This window comes from Geotrypetes seraphini, chromosome 6, assembly GCF_902459505.1.
Source record: "Geotrypetes seraphini chromosome 6, aGeoSer1.1, whole genome shotgun sequence".
NCBI lineage: Eukaryota > Metazoa > Chordata > Amphibia > Gymnophiona > Dermophiidae > Geotrypetes > Geotrypetes seraphini.
Genome location: NC_047089.1, coordinates 182231339 through 182257125, shown reverse-complemented (window position 1 = coordinate 182257125; position 25787 = coordinate 182231339). Strand labels below are relative to the sequence as shown.

Genomic DNA, 25787 nt, shown 5'->3' with positions numbered 1-25787 from the left:
CTTTCACAATATTCTTGACACTTTATGTGTTCTTGTGGATCTAGGTCAGGGGTGTCAAAGTCCCTCCTTGAGGGCCGCAATCCACTCGGGTTTTGGGGATTTCCCCAATGAATATGCATGAGATCTATTTGCATACACTGCTTTCATTGTATGCTAATAGATCTCATGCTTTTTCATTGGGGAAATCCTGAAAACCCAACTGGATTGTGGGCCTCGAGGAGGGACTTTGACACCCCTGCTGTAGGTCTATGCATGACCTCCGATCTCTAAAACTGATAACACACAGACTAAATCTTGGAGTCACTATCCAAAGCTTGATCCAAAATCCCCATGGTCCATATGTAATCATAGGAGGATCTCTGACGCCTCCCCTCCCCCAACAGACTCGCACAGCCTCATTCCTGCTTACTGTTGGTTTCAGCTCCTGGCTTATGCTGCTCAGACTGAGCGCAAATATGGCTTCTTGGGCACCGACATACAGAACACCCTCACTCTCATTCAGCGTCAGCGTCTTGTAGTTATGGATCCCAGGCTTGGAGAACCTCTGCGCCTCCAGCTCTGAAAGGCAGGGAGACAGATGGAATGTTTAAATGTATGGCCAACTATGAGACAACATATATCCAACTCAAGTTATCAGTATTTAATACAATTAAGAAGCACCCACAAGACAAACAGCCAACAATTCAAAATCTCTCCTCCTTATGAAAAATAACGTGCGTAATATACATGTAAAGAAAAATTAAGTCTTACCTGCTAGTTTTCTTTCCTTTCCTTTACTCTCACCAGACCAATCAAGTCCAGGAACTATGGGTTTACATTCATCTACCAGCAGGTTGAAAATTGAGAATACAAGTTTGAATAATACCCTGAGGATAGTGTGCAATTCCACTCTTTGGTATTTTAGTATACAAGCAGTACAGAATGGTGAAACCAAAGAAATCACTTCCTTTTCAACACCCTGTACATATGAAAATGCTATTGACCAAACACTGTAAAGAGAACTGGGAATTCAAAGAAGTGAATTACCCCAACCTTCCCTGGCTATTCTATACTCACTCTTTTTTTTTTTAAATCTCTTCAAACAGGAAGGAACCTGGAATGGACTGGTGAGACTAAAGGAAAGAAAATTAGTAGGTAAGAAATTTCTCTTTCCTTAGCACGCTCACCAGACTAATCCAGAACGAATGGAACATATCAAAGCAGTCAATAAGAAGGGTATGAACCTAAGACTCCCAGAGATAGTATAGCCACACAAAAAGAAGCCTCTGCCCTAGCTGCAAAACAAGTCTATAGTGTTTAGAAAAATGATGAAAGGACTACTCTTCTAGAGAAGCAGCTCACAGTTCTGTCCATGATGTTGCTATCCCTCTGGTAGAATGCCAGGAACCTCTGGTAAATCCCAAATGGAAGGAACCTGTTCCTCTGGTAGAATACCAAATGGAAGGAACTTGTTTACCTGAGAGGAAATAAACAGGATGAAAAGGTAAGGAAGAGAAGTCAAAGAATAGGAGGTTGAGGAGGGACCTTAGAGCTACTGGATGTACCCCCAAAGGACTGTGAAAAGCCCTAATACAAATTTAAAAAAATGTCTTAGATGCCCCCCACCCAGCTCAACCAAAAGCCTGGGCCACCAGCTGAATATAAAACCATCATCCACCTCCAGGAAACAGAGAAATACTGGGAGCACAGAGCTGTTAGAGAATACAAGTTATGGTAGATCACACAATCTCCAACCTGCTGGCAGTTGGATGTAAATCCATAGGTCCTAGACTGGTCTGATGAGGACACTAAGGCCTTGATTCTGTAAATGGCACCATAATTAGGCCCCTAACTTAATTGCTTTAATCGGCATGGCAATTGACTGTACCATTTAAAACCAATTAACAATTCATTAAAAATAAAACAGTAGGCGCCAAGAATAACTTTATTCTTATATACCGCCAACAATCTTGCGACTTCTAGGCGGTTTACAGCAAAGAATATTGCAATGTACATCTGATAGTAACAGCATTAATGATAATAACAACAGTTATGTACTGTAGGGTCGTGAAGTACCTTGCGGTTTGCACAGGGTTGGAAGTTAGTGATTGGGGTTAACAGTTTACAAGAACAGATTTGGGGAGTAATTGCGAAGGGGGTTATTGTCCTTGTTCGTTGCCTAGGTATTTTGTGAACAGGTATGTTTTCAGGTGTTTCCTGAATTCTCCATAGTTGTTTGTGTGTGTAATTAGTTTATCTAAGTCTTTGCCCCATAAGGCTGCTTGATAGGATAGAAGTTGTTGATGGTATCTCTTATATTTGCATCCTCTGGCTGGTGGGGAGACGAATTTCAGGTGTAATCTTCTCTCATGTCTGTTGGTTGGGTATGAGAAGAGGTCTGTTATGTATTTAGGGGCTAGACCTGATAGTACTTTGAAGCATAGACATCCCAGCTTGAACTTCGTGCGTGCCTCCATTGGTAGCCAGTGCAGGAGTCGGTAGGAAGGGGTTATATGATTGGACTTCTTCAGCCCGAAAAGAAGCGCCTACAAGGTAGATGCTAGAACTGCACCTACAGCAGGGGTGCCAAAGTACCTCCTCGAGGGCCGCAATCCAGTCGGGTTTTCAGGATTTCCCCAATGAATATGCATGAGATCTATTAGCATACAATGAAAGCAGTGCATGCAAATAGATCTCTTGCATATTCATTGGGGAAATCCTGAAAACCCGACTGGATTGCGGCCCTCAAGGAGGGACTTTGACACCCCTGACCTACAGCATGGTGTCTAGAGGCACCAAAGGTCAAAGTAGGCATGGTTAGGGGCAGAGATCACCTTAGGTGCCGCTATGTACGATTCTCCACAAAACATATGCGCCTGGAAATGTAGGCCTTCAAAACCTTGGCCTATATTACTGGCTCCTCAGTTTTTTCTTAGGTGCCAGTAGCCACAATTCTGTTAACAATGCCTAAGCGGTGATTACTACACTACTACTTATTTCTATAGCAATTCCGATTGCAAATGCTTCAGATGTGTTTATCTATTTATTTGTGTTTATGCGGATTATGTTTGTTTTTATGTAAACCGCTTAGGTTTAAGCGGGTTAGAAATGTTTTAAATAAATAAATAGACAAAAAAGTCACTACTCTGTGAACTGTCACTTTTATGGTATATAACAAATAGTCACTGAATAGTGACTATTTAATATATACCATAAAAGTAAAAAAATTGACAAAAATTCCTTTACAATTGGTGATTAAATAAATAAATACCAGACATACACAGCGCTATACACCAAACATAGAAGAGACAGTCCCTGATCGAAAGAGCTCACAATCTAGTTATGAAAGACAAACTGGACAAAAAGGTGCATCTACACACAGTGCTTAGGTGGGGAATTAGAGAGGAACCAGCCGATCTAGGCACCATAATCTCCTTTCGATCCTGTCCAATCAACAGCTGTGAGAGCAACTTTCACACATGCGCAGAATAGTCCAGTTAATACAGCGACAGTGTACACATGCGCCAGATTTGCTATGTCAGTCATAGGCATGGATTATTATGTTTAAATTTGTTTTATTATCAGCGACAAACAACCAACATAAGATACCAGTCAAACATAGTGCAATACATAGAAATTACGTCCACCCCTCCCCCCCCTCCCACCCCCCCAAAGAGGGAACAGCCACTGTCATACATGCCTGAGTGTAGTCACTCCAATAATCGAGCTTTCGCTACAGGAGACAAAGTAGAACAAAAAGGTCTCCAACAACGTAGAAATAAAACCCCTTTTTTGGAATGTATATCAAGAACATCTTGTCTCTCATAACCAGCCCAATAAATCATCTGAGTCCGCCAATGTGAGACAGTAGGCGTTTGCGGTGACAACCAGCATTGTAAAATGGTCTTTATGCCCACCAGAATAGCCCTTTGAACAAATGCATTTACTCCTGGCTTAACTGGGTCCAGTGAGAATTTCAAGGTAAAGAGAAAAGTCGACGTCTGTGTCCAGGAGCAGTTCCACATGGACTGTATGATGAGCCCTATGCGCCGCCAGTAGGCTTGGATGCCCGGGCATAACCAAAACATGTGTCCAAGAGTAGCTCTGGCAGCCGCACATCTAGGGCATCTCGCTGAAGTACTGATACGAGCTTGGTAAGCTCTTGTGGGTGCCATGTAAGCGCGAACCAAAAATTTGTAGTACCGTTCCCTTTCAGTTGCTGCCACTAGGATGTTCGATCTCAATTTAAAGCTCTTCTTTAACATGGATTCTGTGATTGTAGTTTGCAAGTCCAAGGACCAGGATTCAGCCAAGGTTCTGTAGTCAAGGTCCCCCGCCAGCCCCTGCAGATAATGATGGTATACACTGAGTGGAGTGGGGTCTTGTGATGTTAGACAGAGGGCTTCAGATAATGTATCGTGGACAGTGTCCGTTAACGCCAGTAGGCATGGATTATTATACTACATCATATGCATACGTCATTGGTGTGCGTCAAAGATGTCAGCCACAAAGCATTCTTGTCGCAAAGCACTTTATAATATGAATGTTAGATTTTCCATCTTTCCTTCTTTTGGAGGTGTTGGAAAAAGCTTTTGGTAAGGAAAAGCGAAGAGGCGGCATTTACAAAACAGATCTGGACATTGGTACGACGAATGAGGTGATTAAATTTGCGGACGATACGAAGTTATTCAGAGTAGTGAAGACACAGGTGGATTGTGAAGATCTGCAACGTGACATAATCAGGCTCGAGAAACGGGCATCGACATGGCAAATGAGGTTCAACGTGGATAAGTGTAAAGTGATGCATGTCGGTAACAAAAATCTCATGCACGAATACAGGATGGCCGGGGCAGTACTTGGAGAGACCTCCCAGGAAAGAGACTTGGGGACTTCTGATCGACAAGTCGATGAAGCCATCCACGCAAAAAGGGCGAACAGAATACTAGGAATGTTAAAGAAGGGGATCACGAACAGATCGAAGAAGGTTATCATGCCACTGTACTGGGCCATGGTGCGCCCTCACCTGGAGTACTGCATCCAACACTGGTCATCATACATGAAGAACGACACGGTACTACTCGAAAGGGTCCAGAGAAGAGTGACTAAAATGGTTAAGGGGCTGGAGGAGTTGCCATACAGTGAGAGATTAAAGAAACTGGGCCTCTTCTCCCTCGAAAAAAGGAGATTGAGAGGGGACATGATCGAAACATTCAAGATACTGAAGGGAATAGACTGGAAGTTCTTCTTCAGCCAGAGAGTGGTAGAAAACTGGAACGCTCTTCCGGAGTCTGTCGTAGGGCGGGTATTTGGAGTGGGCAGACTTGGTGGGCTATAGCCCTTTTCTGCCGTCTTTTTCTATGTTTCTATGTTTCTTCTAGGGTAAAACAGCCTCCAGGGATTCAAGACAAAGTTGGACAAGTTCCTGCTCAACTGGAAAGTACGCAGGTGAGGCTGGGCTTATTTAGAGCAGTGATTCCCAACCCTGTCCTGGAGGAACACCAGGCCAATCGGGTTTTCAGGCTAGCCCTAATGAATATGCATGAGAGAGATTTGCATATGATGGAAGTGATAGGCATGCAAATTTGCTTCATGCATATTCATTAGGGCTAGCCTGAAAACCCGATTGGCCTGGTGTTCCTCCAGGACAGGGTTGGGAATCACTGATTTAGAGCACTAGTCTTTGACCTAGGGGCCGCCGTGTGAGCGGACTGCTGGGCATGATGGACCACTGTTCTGACCCAGCAGCGGAGATTCTTATGTTCTCATGTAGTTTTATGTTGTTTTTTTTCCAGTTTAGTGACATCATATTCAAGTGACCACAGAGCTGTACGGAGGTGGCAGAGAGGTAGCAGAATCTGGGCCCAAGTAACTTTTAGATATGTGGGGCAGAAATGTTGCAAGGACAGACTTTAGGAACAGATTGCAGAAGCCACTAGTATCCTGTAAGGAGGCACACTGACAGCTCCCCATTACATCCCCAACGAGCACAGTCTGCTATAGTGGGACACTGACACAGCCATGCTCCTCTCTTGTAGTGTACTAAACTGTTTCTATTTCTTGTTTTTTTATTGCACAATTGATAACCTGTCGATCCAGGAAAAATATTTTTTTTCTTCGCAGGTTATAACACACATAAAATAATCATTAAAACAAATAAACAATATAAAGCACAAAATCAAACAGCACAACAACATATCATCATAAAATCCAATGCTTAACTAAACCCATTGTTCCCAATATCACATTTTCTGATCTTCTAAGGAGTTTAAAATCTTGTTCATCTTGTAACTCTTGCTACTGAAAAAGTGAGTGCACTGGACATAGCTAGCCTAGTCCATTAACACACAGAGGCCCAGATGCACTATAGTTAGCAATCATCTAATGATCGTTGCTAAACTGGTTTTGACTGGTTTAGCGACGATTGGATTTGCCGACCCGATGCAGAAAACAGCTTACCGTGTGGTTTTCTGCGCGATTGCTCATGTTCCAATCTGGCCATGCAAATAAGGTCATTAATATTGAAATGGCTTGTAAATTAGTTGAGCGATTGATGCTCTAACGTCGTTTCACAATGCACAAAAAATCTGAAAATAAGCGGCTGGTCAAGACCAGTCGCTTATGTGTCTTATTGATAATTAAGCCCAGAAATTAATATAATATTTAGAACATTGATACCATAAATGCAGTTTTTACAATAGCAGGGACAATCTTTATTTGGAAGGTCTTGTTCTTACACACATTTCAGAAAGTTATTGAAACCATCCTTGTTTGTAAAATTTTTAGAGAATTGAGATGTGAACGGACACGTATCAGAACTTTAGTAAGTGTCCTTAGGCATATGTTGTTTAAAGATGCAAAGGTAGGCCCTGTTTATCTTTCCCTTCTTTGAAGATGGTATAAGGACATCTATGTTTGTCTTTCTTTCTTTGACATGAATGTTTAAACAGAGTTGTAGTGAAGTGAATTCAATTGTTTTGTTAAGCCGTATTTACAGACAGCTTTAGTTAAGAAGCTCTGCTGGTCAAGGCTTTTTCTTACCTTTTGGACTTCAATCTCTAGCTAGAAAAAATGCTGATGTGTTTAAAGTTTCATGTGACCTTACGTCACATGCCATCACATGCTGGCAAACCTGATTCGTATAAATATGTGAAACTCATAATAAAAGACGGACATATTTGAAAGATGGTTTCTGGTCTTTAAGATGTGTCCCCAGGTACCTGACTTACATATGACAGAGACAGAGAAAGTATGGGGCAGGAATTGGGACCTGAATCCTTTTCAGTTGGGGGCTTGTCCGCGATGGGCAGATGATATCACCGGTATTTTGTGAGTATTTCTGAATTTTTTCTGTTCTTTAATACTCACTGGGTAGTGGTGACCTGTGCCCACCCTTTATTTTAAGTTCAAGCTTTGGGTTCTCTTATGGAGTTTTTTTTGGGAAAAATCTTGGGGTACTTTCGGTAAGCACCCCTCATATATATACGCAGCTGCCATTCTTTCGGGAAGAATGAATTTATTTATAGAACCCCCCCCTGCCCACTCTGTCATTTGTAAGGTTAAAACTTTTATAGAGTATAAGATTTTATTGTCTCTTATTACTGTACCTCGCTTATAAGGTAAGATAAGCGAATATTTTTGCATTGTTATATTGCTTTTGTAATGAGTCATAAAGGCACTTACTCCTAGACAAATGAGACTTGTACGGCTGTGTGTGTGTATGACATTTTTCCTTCAGCTCCCATCTTTCTGTGTCACCAATGTTTAATACTGAGGTAGGACAGGCTGTTATGTGGAATGAATTGAAAGCGCTGTTTGAATCAGTCTAAGATCTTTCCCTTGTAGTTTGTACACAAGCATTATTTCTTGTCTTCCTTTTGATCCTGCCTAATTTTGTGCGTTTTTTCTACCGGCTGCTTTCTTTGTGTTCTGTGCTGGATCATAAAAAAAAAAAAAAGAAACAAGAAAAAGAAAAAATTCCGTTTTAAAGGTTTTCTTTCTTGTGCAGAGCAAAGCTAATCTGTTCTTTGCTTTCATTATCAGGGTCTGTGCATGAATGTTTTTGTCCCTTCCCCCAGACTTCTCTGTTTGGGCTTCCACTGACCCCCTATAGTGCTTCTTTGAAGTTACTCATTCTTGGTTTTATAAAGCAGTAAGGTGAGATTCCACTGCTTGTCTCTTGACTTTTCTCCGGCATTATCAAAACCACCATCTCTTCTTATAATACGCCCATCGCTCTTGTTGCCAAAGCTGATGGCATTCCCTGTTTCGTCCTAGATTTAGGGCTGTTAGTGTTTTGGTAATTCTCATTGCACTTATGTTTCTTCCACCATTCCATCGGCAGCCAATGATTTTTTTCTGTCATTTTCCTAAAGAATGTTTTATTTTAGTCCCTGTTGGTGAAGCTTTTCAGCTCTTTTTTTGCCTTCACCTTTAAGCAACAGTATACCTAGTGTGGAATGTCCTTCGGGCTATTCTACAAAGTCATGCACTGCCCCTCATGGTCCTATTCTCATTTTGTACAACTTTTTGTGTTCCATAATTCAGGAGACCTGTCAGGCTGATAGTTTGTATCTTTTATAATGGTTGTCTGTGTGTGGTCACAAGGTGTCACGAAATAAACTGCACTGGTGTACATCTGAAGTGAAATACCTGGGTTTTGTCCTGTCTCATGGTCAAAGGAAAATCTGCACTTTCTGCATTGCTGCTGTTCTGCCCCGCCCAGCTAACAAGAAAGACATGCTTACTTTTCTTGCTATGATTGGTCACTGCCGCCAATGGATCTCTGCTTGTTCCTTCTATGACCAGATTTTGAGACAGACCCTGGTTTCTGAAATGACTGCTCTTATCAGATGGACTTATGAAATGTTGGACATTTAAGATGTGCTTTGGTTTCTAGCTCAAGTTTGGGTTTTCCTGCTTATGCCCACATGTTTTATCTCTTTGTTTGGGACTATTGTAACACCATGAAGGGAGAACATGGCGGTAAGTTACGCTCTGTTGCCTTTTTTTATAGTCACTCCTGTTCAAGTTCCCTGGCTGCTTGTGCTATGGTGGTAGAGATGGTTACTTTTCTGATCCTAGGTCACCCCATTACCCTTCATACTTTTCACGATGTCCAAGCCCTTCTTTTAAATAGGCTTCTGGGTCTCAAGGGTGAACAGGATTCTCTTCCTCTCTTTTTTCACAGCTTCCTCTGAATTTGATGCCTGGCGTTTGGCAGGTGCCCAAAGCCGCCCTTTTGGACGGACTTTGGTGCAAAGAGGGGAAACCCTGGATACCAGCTGCTAGCTCTCCCTTATTCATTGCCCAATATCATGGTATTGGTTATCGTAGTGCTCGCTCGACATTTTAACTTCTTGCTAGTGATATTTTCATTCTTGACCTTTTGCTCCTTGATACAGAGATATATAGCTCAATAATTACAGCTGGCACAGTTGTGAATTGAAAATAAATTGGAAAATACAATTCCTTTCTATTGTTTTAGCTGAAGTTAGGATGTTGCTAATTTAAAATGGTTTTTCCGGATTTATACATAGCCATCCCAGATCCATTTTGGCACAGATATTTCTAATGTTTTCCACGGGTCCTCTTTATCACTGCAGAGATAGAGACGCTCCAAAGAGACATTAGCTTTATGCCTTTTTCCAAATATGAGATGGTTATGATATACATTATTTGTTGTTTTGGTTTTTTTATATCAATGTGTTTATTTGCAGAGTTAAATTCAGCCCTGCACACTTGACAGATGGAGAAATAGCTCCACGTTTAAAAAACTTTATGTTTTGTCTGTGTCATGTCTACTTGTTTTAGTTTAGTGGGTACCCCAGGATACATAACATTGGCCATTTCTAGAGCTCTTTTTCCACTTCTTACTAGCCTAACTGCGCAATGTTCTTTTACTTTTAGCTTTTATATTCTGAATATAGTTTAGTTAGGGGTTATAAGAATAAGCTTTACTTTATGCAGCGTTTATTTCGTGGTGTTCCCTACATATGATCCATACATTTCTGAATACATTCAGTATATCAGTATGGTTTCTCTGAGGTGCATAATAGTTATATGCAGCACGAAAAAACATATCTTTTTGGATTGTTCAATTAAGAACCTTAAGTAACTGAGTATTGTCTCTCTTTTGCCATGGCTATGCCAAGTAAATGAATTGGTATTGTTACATGTTGCCACATTCAGTACAGGTAACATGGTTTCTCTTGTTTTCTATCTCTTATTTGGATCACATTGGAGTACAGCTGCTGAATGATATTTGGAATGCTTTCCAAGCATTTCTTTTCAAGTATCTCTTTCTGTATGCACAGACATCTGGCTGCTCTCCCTTTGAGATTCTCACGGGATGACCTTTCCCCGCCCCATGGGTGGATTTTCCCTTGATACAGGAGGAATACGTCCAAAAGCTAATTTAAATATTAGGGCTTGTTCAAAGAAACGTGTCTTGCACTTCTCCTTTCTCTCCACAGATTCCTACCCATTTTTTCCAGCCTGGTGATTATCCAGCAGCTTTCCAAGGATCGGAAGCAGACGGATTTCCCCTTTGGCCTTCCCACTACTGTGATCGCTGTGCCCAGGCCCGCTGCACTCACTGAGGAGTTTCCTGTTTGGATCCACGCAAGTCGCTTGAAGAGGGTTAACCTAAAACCCCAGAAGCAAGTCTTCCCTGCGCAGATTTCACCTCCTCCAGTGAACAACATGATGATCTCATTGCAGCATTCTACCAACTTTATCATTCTCTTACTGGCACTGCTGCTGCTAGTTTTTCTCCCTGTATGGATCATTTCTAACTGGGTCTACAGGGATGATGTGTTCTGGGTTCACGACACTTTCTGCCCATACCCATCTGTAAATGACACTCCTGCTGTAAACAGCACCCCCGACACCTCTTTGCGAACACGACGTCAAGCTGGACTACTCCCTCGCAAAGGCTGTCCTTCAATTGGAATCCAGAAAAGACCGATAGTATGCTACCCTTTGGTATAATTCCAGCAGTGTGCAAGTTGCCACCTTCTCCTTTGAGTATTGTGACATTGTGGACTGTTCATCAATTGATATCCCAAGGCTGTGCCATTGGTCCTCAGAGATTCCTAAAACTAAGGACATATATATATATGTTACTAACTCACGTTGGGGGGTTAAGTGTGCATTCTGGGGAGTGGTAGGGTGGAATATTAATACTGACTGGGCTTATAAACTAGAAAATACCCTGAAAAACAGTGGACCAAAATGGTAAATCACTGCTTACTTGTATGGCCCTTCATAAGGTTGGACACTGTTATAGGAAAAGTGTTCCTGCACAAATTATTAAGCTTTCTCTTACTATTGACAACCCTAGACCTACTGATGAAGGTATGTACATTATGGACATGTGGTTTAAGGGTGGGTCTAGCTATCATCAGTTTTCTTACGGGATCTATCTACCTCCACTCATCCTTTCCCGCCATTTTGTGGGGGCCCCAAAAAATACTAACCCACTGGCCCCTACATTCAATAAACTTACTGACATGATGGCTATTGCCAATCCCACTTTTGAAGATATTGTGGCTGTTGAGGTAGGGTTTTCAGAACGTAACCTTTGGTTAGAATGGATGAAATTCACTGCTGATCAACATAATAAGAGTAATTGTTACATATGTGCTCAAGCTAGACCCCATCTAGGAACCGAACCTCTGGACCTCCCTCCTGGTATCCAACCATGCCTTTTTGGGTTATTTACCTATCCTCTTTGTGCACTGCAGTGTTCTAAATACCCTTTGTTGCCAGGACAGCAAAAGCTTGATATTGCCATTACCATCTATAAGGGCAATTACACATGTCATGTTTCTAATCTGACACAGAGTAGTTTTGTAGGTAATTTACCCCCAGGTTATTGTTCTGTCTTGGCTCATAGGTATGCCCTATTGTTGCTGCATCAGATTTGATATTTACTGGCTTTATGGAGACTTTTGGCTCCCTGTTAAGCTACCCAGCCAGTGGATAGGCCAGTGCACTTTAGTTAAGGTTACTATGCTTCTGCATATTGTTTCTGAAAGGCATCCTTCCTATTCACATGGTTTTTCCTTTTATTTGTCTTGATATAAATCTGATCACATGTATACATAGATGCTATAGGGGTCCCAAGAGGGGTCCCAGATGAATTTAAGGCCCGAGCTCAGGTTAAGGCTGGGTTTGAGTTCCTTATTCCCTTTATTACTATTAATAAGAATGTTGATCGGATTAGTTAAAATTATTATAATCAGCAACGCTTTGTGAACTATTCTAGGAACGCCTTGCAAAGTATTACTGATCAATTAGGCTCCACTTCTCAGATGGTTCTCAAAATCATATGGCCCTAGATATGATTCTAGCTGAGAATTCTGAAAAATTCTCCTCAGTACTTTAAGCTGTTGTACTTTTCTTTCTGACAATATAGGTCCTCCTATGGACATTCAGAAATTAGCAGACCTCTTTGCTGAGTTCAAATGTAACTCTGATTTATCTAATTCTTGGGATCAGCACTTTAGTTGAATGCATAATCTCTTATTATTTGCACTCTTGTCTTGACTGCTCATGTACTGTGTTATTCGTATTACAGCTCCTAAAAAGACCCCTCCTTGAGAGACATACCTAGAGTATCACTCCCTTCCAGCTCATGCTGTGTATTTGTGACGTCATTTACATGACGTAAGAGGGGAATTGAACGGACACGTATCAGAACTTTAGTAAGTGTCCTTAGGCATATGTTGTTTAAAGATGCAAAGGTAGGCCCTGTTTATCTTTCCCTTCTTTGAAGATGGTATAAGGACATCTATGTTTGTCTTTCTTTCTTTGACATGAATGTTTAAACAGAGTTGTAGTGAAGTGAATTCAATTGTTTTGTTAAGCCGTATTTACAGACAGCTTTAGTTAAGAAGCTCTGCTGGTCAAGGCTTTTTCTTACCTTTTGGACTTCAATCTCTAGCTAGAAAAAATGCTGATGTGTTTAAAGTTTCATGTGACCTTACGTCACATGCCATCACATGCTGGCAAACCTGATTCGTATAAATATGTGAAACTCATAATAAAAGACGGACATATTTGAAAGATGGTTTCTGGTCTTTAAGATGTGTCCCCAGGTACCTGACTTACATATGACAGAGACAGAGAAAGTATGGGGCAGGAATTGGGACCTGAATCCTTTTCAAGATGTTTAACGATTACTCTGTGGTTTACTGGAAATGTCCATTTTTTTTGTCTTTTGTGAACTGCATCGATCTGTGAGGTTTTGCAGTCTATAAATTTGATGTAATATAATATGCACAGTGAACATATGTGTTGAGGTGTGTCTTATGTGTGCCTGTTAACTGCATAAAATATAAAAGAGAGGGAAGCGAAAAGATGGAGCCAATGAGATAAGTCTAAAATTTTCATTCCTCAGGATTAAATTATGTACAAGCTGGGCCAGAACTTTATATAGCACCACCCTCATTTATGCCCTGCATTTGCATAGTCTACTGCTACCTCTCTGCTACCTCCGTACGGCCTCAATGGTCACAAAAAACCCCCAGAAAAGACAAAAACACAACATAAAACTGTTTTGTAAATGTCGCCTCTTCGCTTTTCCTTACCAAAAGCTCCTTCCAACAGTTCCAAAAGAAGGAAAATCTCTAACAGTTATATTATAAAGCACTTTGCAAGAAGAATGCTTTGTGGCTGACACCTTTGACGCACACTAATGATGTATGCGTATGATGTAGTTTAATAATCCATGCCTATGACTGACATAGCAAATCTGGCGCATGTGTACACTGTCGCTGTATTAACTGGACTATTCTGTGCATGTTTGTGAGTCGCTCGCACAACGATCGATCGGACAGGATCGAATGGAGATTATGGTGAACCTCTGCGCAAATCATTTACATGCAAACTTCTTTGAACATCAATCGCTGTTTCAGAATCGGCCCCCAAAATCAGCCCCCAGCGATCCACAAGGTCTTAGCAACCATGTTTAGTGCATCTAGGCAAGAATCTCCAACAAACCCCTGGATTCTGATTCTAGGGTCCTCTCTTTCCATACATGGATTCTCTGTAGGCAAATAACTATTTCCTGGGTGTGTCCAGTGAAAGATAATGAGGTGCAAATGCCTAAGACCATATCAGTCCCCTCCTCAGATGACATCTCAGAAGGGACAGTTATGTGGCCTCAAAAGCTCAATGTTTTGTGGTCCGTAAAGAATGATACAGCTAGTACAATGAGCCTAACACTACTTTTACACATTCTTGGGAACAGGAAGTAAGATTTTTAGTCAAAAAGTCTCTTTAGTCAGAGACACACTGAATTCTTAGAGCATAAACCTGAAAAAAAATCTTTGAAGGAGAGCAAGGCAAACCAGCCTGCTGGGCACGGGGGAGCTGAATTTTCACAATACTCTATGGAAGTGGGTGCGTCAGAGTGTAGGCGAGCTGCTCTCACAGAGTTTTTAAAAGACTATTAAAAAAAGTGGGTATGAAAGAAAGAGCTCTCTTCATTGTTACAAAAAGAACAGAGAGCTAAGCCAGCACAATTGTGTCCACGGTGCAAGCAAAAGTATAGAAACCAAAAAAAAAAAAAATGGAGTATGTGAACTTGATCAAATAACATGGAAAAGGAACCTCAAGGGAGGGAAAAGACTGATGCATGTTCATGTTCCACTAACCATGGATCACCTAAGTTCCTAGTAAAACCAGCATCAATTTTCAAAGAGTCGCTGAGCAAAAAAAAGTACTAATTTGCGCAGTGGTTAAAGCTACAGCCTCAGCGGTGTCCGGTCAAAAGCGCGCTGGGATAAAGGTGCGCCCAGACAATTGAGCGCAGCACGCACCGCCGCGCTGCTCTAAATTACTGTTTTTAGTGCTCCGACGGGGGGGGCGTGGGAGGGAACCCCCCACTTTACTTAATAGACATCGCGCCACGTTGTGGGGGCGTTGTGGGGGGTGTGGGGGGTTGTAACCCCCACATTTTACTGAAAACTTCACTTTTTCCCTGTTTTTAGGGAAAAAGTTCAGTTTACAGTAAAATGTGGAGGGTTACAACCCCCCAAACCCCCCATAACGCCGGCGCGATGTCTATTAAGTAAACTGGGGGGGTTCCCCAACAAAACCCCCCGTCGGAGCACCTAAAAACTGTAATTTAGAGCGGCGCGGCAGCGCGCGCTTTTGTCTTTCGCGCCGTTGTCTATGAACCGCCTCAGCACCCTGGGGTTGTGAGTTCAAACCCATGCTGCTCCTTGTGACCCTGGGCAAGTCACTTAATCCCCCCCATTGCGCCAGGTACATTAAGATAGATTGTGAGCCCACCAGGACAGACAGGGAAAAATGCTTGAGTACCTGGATAAACTCATGCAAACTGTTCTGAGCTCTCCTGGGAGAATGGTGTGGAAAATTGAATAGATAAATAAATCATTTATTTTATTAGGTGGTTCTTTAGTTAAAATTTTCAACCTAAACCAGTTAGCTAGATTTCAGATAACTATTTGTGCAGCTGGTTTTAGCTGGATAAATGAGTGCCAGTGCTAACCAGCTAAACTGAGAACCTTCCAGGTGTACCCATTAAAAAAAAAAAGGTTTAAGCTGGTATACCTTGTGCATTTAGCCATCCAAAAGGAGACATTTATAACCAGCAAGGTTTAAACTGGCAAACTTCCATATTTTATTTTGGATTTAGTTCACACTTTTCTCAGCAGTAGCTCAGGGTGAGTTCCATTCAGCTACACTAGGTATTTCCCTGTCCCTGGAGGAATTAATCGACTGTAATTTTGTACCCGAGACAATGGAGGATTAATTGATTTACCAAAGTACACAAAGAGCAACAGAGGGATTTGAACCAGGCTTCCCCTGGTTGTCAGTTTGGTGGTCTTCAAATTTTAAAGTGACACTGCCCTTGTGGACTGACTATACTGGGCTCTATGGATGACATCACCCATATGTGGAGAGAGTGTGAGGTTATGGGTTCAAACCCACACTGCTCCTTTTGACCCTGGACAAGCCACTTAATCCCTCCATTACCCCAGGTACATTAGAGAGATTGTGAGCCCACTGGAACAAAGAATAAATTTATGTAAACTGTTTTGAGCTCCCTTGGGAGAATGGTATAGAAAATTGAATAAATAAATGTAAGAACATGCTGCTTGCTTGGCCTGGGATACTAGGTATAGGTTAAACATTTTGAAACTGGATCCTTATCACTTCTCAAAACATCTAGGTTCTTTTACCTTGAAATGCGTGGTTGTCTATTTATGCTTGAGCTAAAAACTATAAACCTATCCATACTGTGATCTCCAGAGAAATAAGTTTTACTAGAGAAGTTCTCACTGGACAATACTATACTGAGCTCTGCAGCATGCTTCACTTTATTTTTGGGGAGAAAGAGCAGCAAACAGTATAGGTTAGAACAGTACTTAAACTTTTTGTGGCCATGACCCCTTCTCGCAGCCAGAGAGAATGCATGATCAAAGGTGTAGGCCAGGAGTGGGCAACTCCGGTCCTCAAAGGCCGGAATCCAGTCGGGTTTTTAGGATTTCCCCAATGAATATGCATTGAAAGCAGTGCAAGCAAATAGATCTCATGCATATTCATTGGGGAAATCCTGAAAACACGATTAAATTCCGGCCCTCGAAGACCAGAGTTGCCCATGTCTGGTGTAGGCCAATGTTTATTTACAACCCACCCAGATCATGACCCAAAGGTGGGTTTAGAACACGATTGGATTCCGGCCCTCGAGGACCGGAGTTGCCCATGTTTGGTGTAGGCCAATGTTTATTTACAACCCACCCAGGTCAAGGCCAAAGGTGGGTTTTCCAATCCAATTTGGAGGTCTGAACCACAGTTTGTGAAGCCCTAGGTTAGAACATTTCTCCAACAGTAAGGGAAAACAATCAGTTTCAATTACGCTCCCTGCTGCAACAAAAATTTCTCCTCCAAGACATTTGAGCTCTCACAGCTTTCAGTGCTTGAGCTGAACCATAGGTTCATTTTAAACCAGACTTTCCCCTTCATTCTTCAACTCCCCCAAACCATAACCGGACAAAACAACCAGCGAGTGCGTGCAACGCCCATGTACAGTCCCTAACAGGAACACTATTGTTAGTAAGGAGGAAATAGACCTGTCTGAGGATCTGAAAGAGATTTTGAAGGAAACAGAAAACAATTCAGAGGCAGGTCAACGGGACTGAGTAATTATTGGCTGGATAAGATTTATTTACTGCCTTTTTGAAGGCATTCACTCAAGGTGGTGTACAGCAATGGAAAGAATGCTTCATGCAGTACATCCCCAAGGCTTCTAAAGAGCCACCCTCAAAATCTGGAATATAGCACACCTAGGCATTTCTTTTCTAGATTCGCCAGTGCTGATGTAGCTTTGAATTCTCTGCAGCTGAATTTGGGATGAATTCATGCAATCCAGCAAGGTGGGAAAGATAATCTCACATGGACCAGACCCTGTATATCATAATCACTGCCAAAATGGAAGCAGGCATGCACCAGGAAAGGAATATGGGGTCAGGGGATGAACAGGATACATCCTGTGTAGAGGAGGGCCTATGGACAGCACACTTCCATTTCCTACACTTTAACAGATGAAGTTGACTCAACATCCAGCAGCTGCTTCCCTGGCTTAATTCACACCCTGACTTCTAGCATTCTCAGATTTGAAAGCCGTTTATGCCCAGCCCACCCTACCATCCATAGAAAATGTGAGCTTCCTTCTCCCCTGCTTACTTTGCCTAAGCCTACTCTCCCCCCCCAAAAAAAACCAACACAAAACCAGGACCCGGAGGAGTCTTTAGCAGTTAATGTTGCTGACTTCAGCTACGAGTTGATAAAACCAAAGACACTGTGGAGATGATCAACATGCAGGCTTCTCAACCGCGCAGAATTTTGCCAAGAGTCGCTTTTAGTTTCTGATCCACGAGTTTCTGAGCCAGGACCTTTAGGGACCCCTGAGGAAGACAGTTTTGTCGAAACACGGACCGTGTTGGGTCCATAGTCCCCAACAGTTTGGGTCCTAGATATTTCTTTTCGTGGATTTTTGGATTGAACTTTTAATAAAGCCTGCATCTTGATCATCTTCTCCACAGTGTCTTTGGTTTTATCAGATTTTTATTTCTGTGGAGCACTTAGGGTCAACCTTTTGGTTGTGCTTCAGCTACGAGTTGTCAATATTACAATAGTTATCATACAGTGCCTGTCTAGTGTTATATGTTTAATTTAGGCCCACTGAATAACAGATCAAAACTAAATGAATATGGTGAAGGCAGTGGCAGCCACATTACATGCATAATAGCTAATGTGACCATACGTCCCGTTTTTAGCTCGCCTGTCCCGTTGTCCCCACGCACAAGTACAGAATGCCAAAATGTCCCTTTTTCAGAAGGAGCGAGACAGGCGAGCTAAAATGGGCCGCCGCTGCCTATTTCTCCAAGCCATTGTCGCACTAACAGATCACCTTCGTGCAATAACTGCACAAGCTTTCCCCTCCCACGTTAATTCTGATGTCAGAGAGGAAGTTACGGGCCAGCCAATCCGGGGGGGGGGGGGGGTTGGGGGTCCTGTCCTGAGGAAAAAAATAAATGGTCGTGTTAATAATAGCACTGAGGAGTATATGCATTAAACTCCAGTGCCAGTGTTAAAATTAACATTGTCGCTGCTGCCACAGAAAATTCAGCCCTTGGTTTTCTAACATAAAAATGACTGCACCAGAGTACATTCTGCTCATTTTCATTCTCACGTTGACAGACTGAATGGATGGACCATAACATACATATACCTACTCAAGAAAACATTAAAAGAAAATTAGAAATGTGCACAGGAACAGCATTTCTAGGTGAAAATATCATAGTATGTGACCTCTCCTTGCCTCACTGGTCGACATGTTATACAAGCTCCTGCACCTTCTTCCTTCCCCTCCCCCCAACCCAATATTCTTGTTGCCAGACTATACTCAGAACTAATTTCAGCTTTTCCCTGGCAGCAGAAAGTTCTGTACTGCACTCCTCCCCCAAAATGAGACAGTCTTATTGTAATAACAAAATTGCAGGAGTTTGAAGGATTATTCTTTTCATGCTCTGAAAGAACAAAGAGGCACTTACAGCAAGAGTCACCTGCCAAGACGAGCAGAAAAAGAGAAGATTTCAGTCCCTATATAAAATAATAAAACTGTGGCCATGTCTTCCTGGCACTGCAGCATGGAACCAGAAAATTAGCAGAAAGAGGTATCCTACTTTAGAAAACCAACCTGAAGGGGCATTCTCTGCATCATGAGCTTCTGGGAACACTGCAGGGGAAGTCTTTAACCTTTCACTTCCACTACCTGCACAGGTGACAGATACAACTCAACCATTACATTACGATTCCTGCAGAGGTCTAGTTGTGTGTGTGGGGGGGGGAAGGGGGAGGTGTTGTTTTCACCATTTACTTAGAAATGCAGGTAGTCCCCAAGAGACAGATACCTGATTTTAAGTATGACTTGTACTTAAGAACGCAGTTGCAACTTCATTTGATTTCAATGAACAGTATTTTCAGTAGCATAGACTCCTCCACTTCTCCTGTAGCAGATTCAGGAATGATGCATGGCCACATTAAGAACAGTGTGTGGTTGTGCATGCTGTACCGTAGGGGGAACACTGGTAGGGGTAGTTGACCCTTTTGTAAGCTGGGAGCAGAGGTAAGCAGCAAGAATCTTAAAATCTAAGGGGCTCATAATCGAAAGAGAAAAACATCCAAAAAACCGACCTAAGTCGGCACTTGGACGAACATGTCTCAAAAACGTCCAGGCACTGATAATAAAACCGGGTTTTGGACGTATTTAAAAATGACCTAGGCCTTCATAGTGCCGCTCAACGTCCAAAGCTAAACGGGGCATTTCGGGAGGCGTGTTGAAGGCGGGAGTTGGGAGGGACGTGGGCCAGCTTAGACTTAGTCATACAGCATGTATAACCGAAAGTTTAACAGAGCCTAGATGGAACTTGGACGTTGTGACTTAGACCATGTAAAACATGGTCTAAGTCACAAAAACCCACCTAAACTCACCAGATAAGCACTGCAAACACATAACACAGATCCCCACACACTACCCCAGTGATCACCAACCCCCCCCCCACCCCATAAAAATTTTATTCACAACTTTACATTTCAGCCTCCAGACCATCATCACCTGGCTGCCTGGCATAGGAAAACCTAGTCGTTCAGCCCAGAGGCAGCTTAAATCGTCTTGGGGTGGGTTAGGGTCCCATAGGGACCCATGCCCATAAGCCCCTGTAATCAATGCATTGATACTGAAACATGTGCACTGCCCTATACACCCCCAAAACCCTTTTTTACTGGCATATAAGTGCCTCCTGCAGCCATACAGACTATTGGGGTGGTAGATAGTGGGTCTAGGGCAGGGGTAGGGAACTCCGGTCCTCGAGAGCCGTAGTCCAGTCGGGTTTTCAGGATTTCCTCAATGAATATGCATTGAAAGCAGTGAATGCAAATAGATCTCATGCATACTCATTGGGGAAATCCTGAAAACCTGACTGGAATATGGCTCTCAAGGATCGGAGTTTCCTACCTCTGGTCTAGGGGATTCTGGGGTGGTTTGGGGGGCTCACCGTCACCTATAAGGGAGCTGTAGTGAGGAGAAGCCATGGCACCCTTTTTGTGAAGTTCACAGCGGTGCCCTGTAAGTTACCCCACTATTTAGGTGGCATGTCTGGGTGTGCAGTCCATCACTTTGCAGACCCCTCCCACGTCCAACAGGGCTTGTTCTATCTAGGCGTTTTGGACTTGAACGGAATTTTGGACGGAAATGTGGTATAAAGATAGACGATTTAGTGGCTTGGACGATCAGATCGACAGGACGTATAATTAGACGATTTTTGAAAGTAAAAAAAAGTTGGACGTATTTTTCGAAAATGTGTCTTAGGTTCTTTTTTTGGGTGATTTGCAATATAGACGTAAACGGACTTAGACGTCCCTTTCGATTATGCCCCTCCACAAGTTCTGAGTTACATACAAATCCGACTTAAGAAAAGCTTTTAAACCATAACTCGTTCTTAACCCGGGGACTGCCTGTACTTACCTTACTATGATGAACAAGTATGAAAATATAATGGCTGGGAGGTATAACTGCTTGCCAATAAGTGTACAAAGATCGGGGGGAAAACTCTTTGGACATGTATATAGCAAGCACTCTTTCTAATGTCTTAGGCCCTCTTTTACTAAGCTGCGGTAGAGGTTTGTATCACGGCCTGTGGAGCTAAATGCTCCGACACTCATAGGAATTCTATGAGCGTTGGAGTAGCGTCAGAGCATTTAGCACTCCGGGCCATGGTAGAAACCCCTACCGCGGCTTAGTAAAAAAAGGGGGGGGGGGAGGAGTTAAGTAGTAGAAATCAAGGAAACAAATATGGTTGTTGTTCACATTAAGTTAATAAGTACTATAACTGTAGAGTAATAAAATTATATGGGGGGGGAAGCACTCCCACCCCCTTCACAATATCCCACATACCCTTTTCTTTCCTACTCTCTGCCCAGCACTCTCTTGATTCCATTACTCCTTATAGCATCCTTCGGTCTCACTCATCCCTGCTCCACATCTCTTTCATCATTCCCTCATTTTTCTTACCCTGCCCAGAATGTCTCGGCCTTCACGCTCCCCCCTCCCCCCTCATCCTGTTTAGTATATTGCCCTGTTCTCTTGTTCCCTTCTTACCAAGCATCCTATGCCCCTTTCTCTTCTCCATCCCCCTTCCCTGCCAGCAGCCATCCATAAAACCTCAATTCCTTCACTTTTCCAGCACCATCCTCCTTCAGGGTCAATGCATTCCCTTCCCATCTTCCCACTCCGTGCCAGCAACTCTTGTTCCAGCCAGCAAGATCATAGTAGAAATGAAGAGAGAAGGTAGGGGAGCAGTAGAAGGCAGCTCTATCCAACAATTTTACTAGTTTGCAGTAGAGAATGACACAGGGACAAATTCTTCCCCATCCCTGCAGGGACTCATTTTCCCGACCCGTCCCCTGAGTTCTTTTCTTGTCCCATTCCTGCAAGCTCCGTCCTTATCTGCACAAGCCTCAAACACTTTAAAATCATAACTGTTCGAGTTTTGTGCGGCTAAGGCAGAGCTTACAGGAATGGGGCAGGGACAGGGACAGCGACAAAACTCACGGGGACGAGGCGGGAAAATTGAGTTCCTGAAGGGACGGGGACAAATTTGCCCCCGTGCCATTCTCTAGTTTGGAGGAAGTAGTGGTGACAACTCTGACACACTGGATCTGATATTCAGATTGTGGGAGGCAGGCCACATAATTCCTGTGGTCGGAGCTGACCCCAGATATTCAATGCCAGGCCATTTCCTGTGGCAGGCATTAAATATCTGGGGGGGGGGGGGGGTTAGTGGCCGATCTTAACTTAGCCAGCTAAGCCAATATTCAGCGTGGGTGGTTAATTAATAGCAAGCAAAAGACAGCCTGCTATTTACATGGCCTGATTTTGCCACTAAACGTAAGATGGTTAGTGCTGAATATTCGTGCTTAACTGGCTAAGTTGGGGGTTGGAAGAAAGGCTACATAACTAGCATAGCACAGACCAGTGTGCTCAGTGCCTGCCCACTTTAACCTCAGGCTCGACTAACAAAATAAGTCCCAGTTACACCACTGGTCTAATATGCTGCATATATGCAAAAGCAATGATGACATTCACCCACTGACAGAGCTAATTAACATGTGAGGGAGTGCTTCATTTATCCAGAGATGACCTAATTGGGGTATGGATTGCCAGAACCCAGAAGATGTATATGACTCTGGCTCAAGCGTGTGTCAAAGAGACATTTGTTTTCTTCCAGCTTAAGAGCATCTGGAATCTAGAATAGAAGCTTCAACATCTGGCAGTCATTAAGTGACTTTCTATCCTCCATCTCTGCAGCTTGCCAGGGCTGCCCAAAGATCAAAGCTCTCAGCAGGCTGCCTGAAACCAGGAGATGGGCTGTGCAGTCAGCCAAAGACCATCTCGTTTTCCAGGAAGATGCCAAAGACCATCTTGTTGCCTGGCAAAATGGCACACAGACAGCATGGGTGGGGGGGGGGGGTGGGGGTGCTGGTAGCAGATGGACCAACGTGGAGAAGCAAAATCCAAAAAAGATTAGCAATTCATATACTTGAAATCTGACTTTAAAAGTACACATGCACTTTATTCTGCATAAAAGATAAAGGTATCTGTGGGAGAGGAAATGTGTTTTATTAATATACATGTATGTTTCCTGCACCTAAGTATAAGAGTATCTCTATACAAATGTAACCTTTAGTGAATTTTCAGAAGTACAGTGATGCCTTGGAATCCAAACTTAATCCATTCCAGAAACCCGTTCGAGTTCCAAGACAATTTTTCCCATTGAAAATAATAGAAACTGAATTAATCAGTTTCTGGGTCCCACAAACTCAAATTTTAAGATATTTTAAGATATTAACAAATTTTAAGGTAAAATATTAACAAATATTCCAAAGCAGCATTCAGATTCTGGGGCAGAAACACACACAATGTGCAGGGCGTTCGGATTCCAAAGCGTTCGAGTTCTGGGGCGTTCGGATTCCGAGGTACTACTGTACTCATGTACTTAGAAACAATATGGAATAGGACATGACTCTGATTATTGGCTTTGGGGTCCTTTTAATAAGCTATGATAAAAACTGACCTTAGCACACCATTACACAAATCTTTTCTACCTGATATGGTATAGTGTGCCCATGTGGTAAGTACTGCATTGGGCACACTAGGCGGGTGGTGAAAGCCCGCATTGCTGAACACCTTAGCAATATCCGATGTCAGCGTGGGACAGCCCCCCTGGTTAGTCATTGGCTGGAATGCAATCACACGGTCGAAGATGTTAAATACACTGTGTTGCTTCATGCCAAAAAGGACACAGGACAAATGCCAAATGGGATCGACACATGGGATCTATTCACAAGGCAAAGGTAGGGGAGGGTCATTAGGGTGGGCAGACTAGATGGGCCGTGGCCCTTATCTGCCGTCTATTTCTATGTTTCTATTTGTTATATCAATTTAGTCATTCATAAGTGATTAATGAGAACAATTTTTATCACAGCCATAAACTCCCCAATTTTCTATTGATTTCATTAATGGCCAAGCATGGCCATTTTTTAAAAAATGGCACCAATTGCGTTAACCAAAACAAGACAGCATAGTGCTCACAAACGTGATAAATGAGCCCATAAAAAGGCATCATCTACAACTATTGACCCATATTTCTATATTTCTTTCATTATACATTGGGCCTTAGCCCATGAAGATTTTTTCCACAGGGACCAAATAAATAGTCTTTTGTGAATATGACCTGACACTGGACACACATCAGACTGGTATGCTATTACAAAAGCGGTTTTGTGCCTACACACACATTCTTCCAGCATTTCTCTCAGCCAAGGCATCTGGCCTTCGGTCCCCATTCCATTGCCCACAAGAGTTGGGCTCGAGGGCTGAACAATTAGAGGCCTGGGGTGAGACTTCATAACACAGATGTCTTTACTGTACTTCATCTGAAATATGAACAGCCAAATAGGAAGGCCCACGCCCTTGCACTTATACCAGAACCTGCACCTTACTCCACAGGGTTCCTTTTCCACCACCTGCACCATGCCCTCCTCGCAACACTCTTTGCCTTGACCTTTTAATTTTTCACTTGTTTGCATCTGCTGTTCCCCTCACTCTGGTTGCTTTCTCCCTTTAATGTGGTCAGTAATAGACTTCAGAGATTTAAACTAATACTTTATGATGCAAGCTGCTCTTAAGGTGTACCTCAACAAATCCTGGGTGCATTGTGTGGCTCCTTCATTTCTGTGAGTTTAAGCTAAATGGCGCAGGACCTACTGGACTGGAATTCTTGGACTTTAAAACTCTGAGACCAGTGCCATAGTCCCTGCACCATGCAGCTAGAGAGACATACAGCAGAGTGACAGCATTAGCAGAAGTAGAAAAATAAGTATAGCTGACCAAGGGGGGTGTGGGGAGGAGCCACAGACTGCTCCTGATGCTACCTGTTGTCCACAGGGCGGCTGGTCAACTAGGTGAGGTGAAAGTTTAGTTTTATTAGCATTTGCTGTACTGCTATTTAGATGTACCATATATACTCGAATATAAACCAAAGTGACAATTTTTCCACCCAAAAAAGGAAGAAAAAAATGTTGACTCAAATATAAACCAGGGTTTTGTATTCAAATGCCATGCTTTGCCCCCAACTCACTCCCTCACCTGCTCTGCCAGGCTCTGCATCCAGCCCACCTCCCCTGAATGGAACAATTCATCACAGCTCTTTCAACACTGCCTTGATGAAATGGCTGCGATGAATTGTCCTCTCCACGATGAATCACCCGGGTGCCTCTCCTTTTCTCTGCCCACCCTTCGCTAGTGCCTTTCCTCTTCTCTGCCCCCCCTCCTTTCTTTCCGCCAATGCTGCTTCTCCTCTTTGCCCCCCGCCAGTGCCTCTCCTCCTCTGTCCCCACACACCTCTTCTAAGGTTTGCCGGTGCTTCTTCCACCCCCTGCTCAGCCGGCCTTGGTTCCTTTCTGACATCACTTCCTAATCGTGGGACCAGGACGTGACATCAGAGGGGAGATGAGGCTGGCGCGAGCAGGAGGTTGAAGATGCTGCTCACGCAGGAGAACTTTTCCACTGGTATGCAGACCAGGGGGAGGGGGGCACTGCTATCTTGGGGTGAAACGTGGGGAGAGGCGCTCCTACAATTGGTGATAGTTAGCTTGGTTACACTGAGTACACAAGAGGTCAGATGATTCATTGTGGCCGATTAAACGATGAA

At 43.0% G+C, this 25787-nt stretch overlaps 1 protein-coding gene across 2 annotated transcripts in view; it reads right to left on the bottom strand.

Annotated features, from left to right (window-relative positions):
• SEMA4C (semaphorin 4C) overlaps window positions 1–25787 on the bottom strand; it is a 100848-nt gene that overhangs the window by 28620 nt on the left and 46441 nt on the right. For both annotated transcript variants that reach the window (XM_033950258.1, XM_033950259.1), the window contains exon 3: window positions 410–558. In XM_033950258.1, coding sequence (XP_033806149.1) covers window positions 410–558 — 149 coding nt within the window. The remainder of the gene's footprint in view (window positions 1–409; window positions 559–25787) is intronic.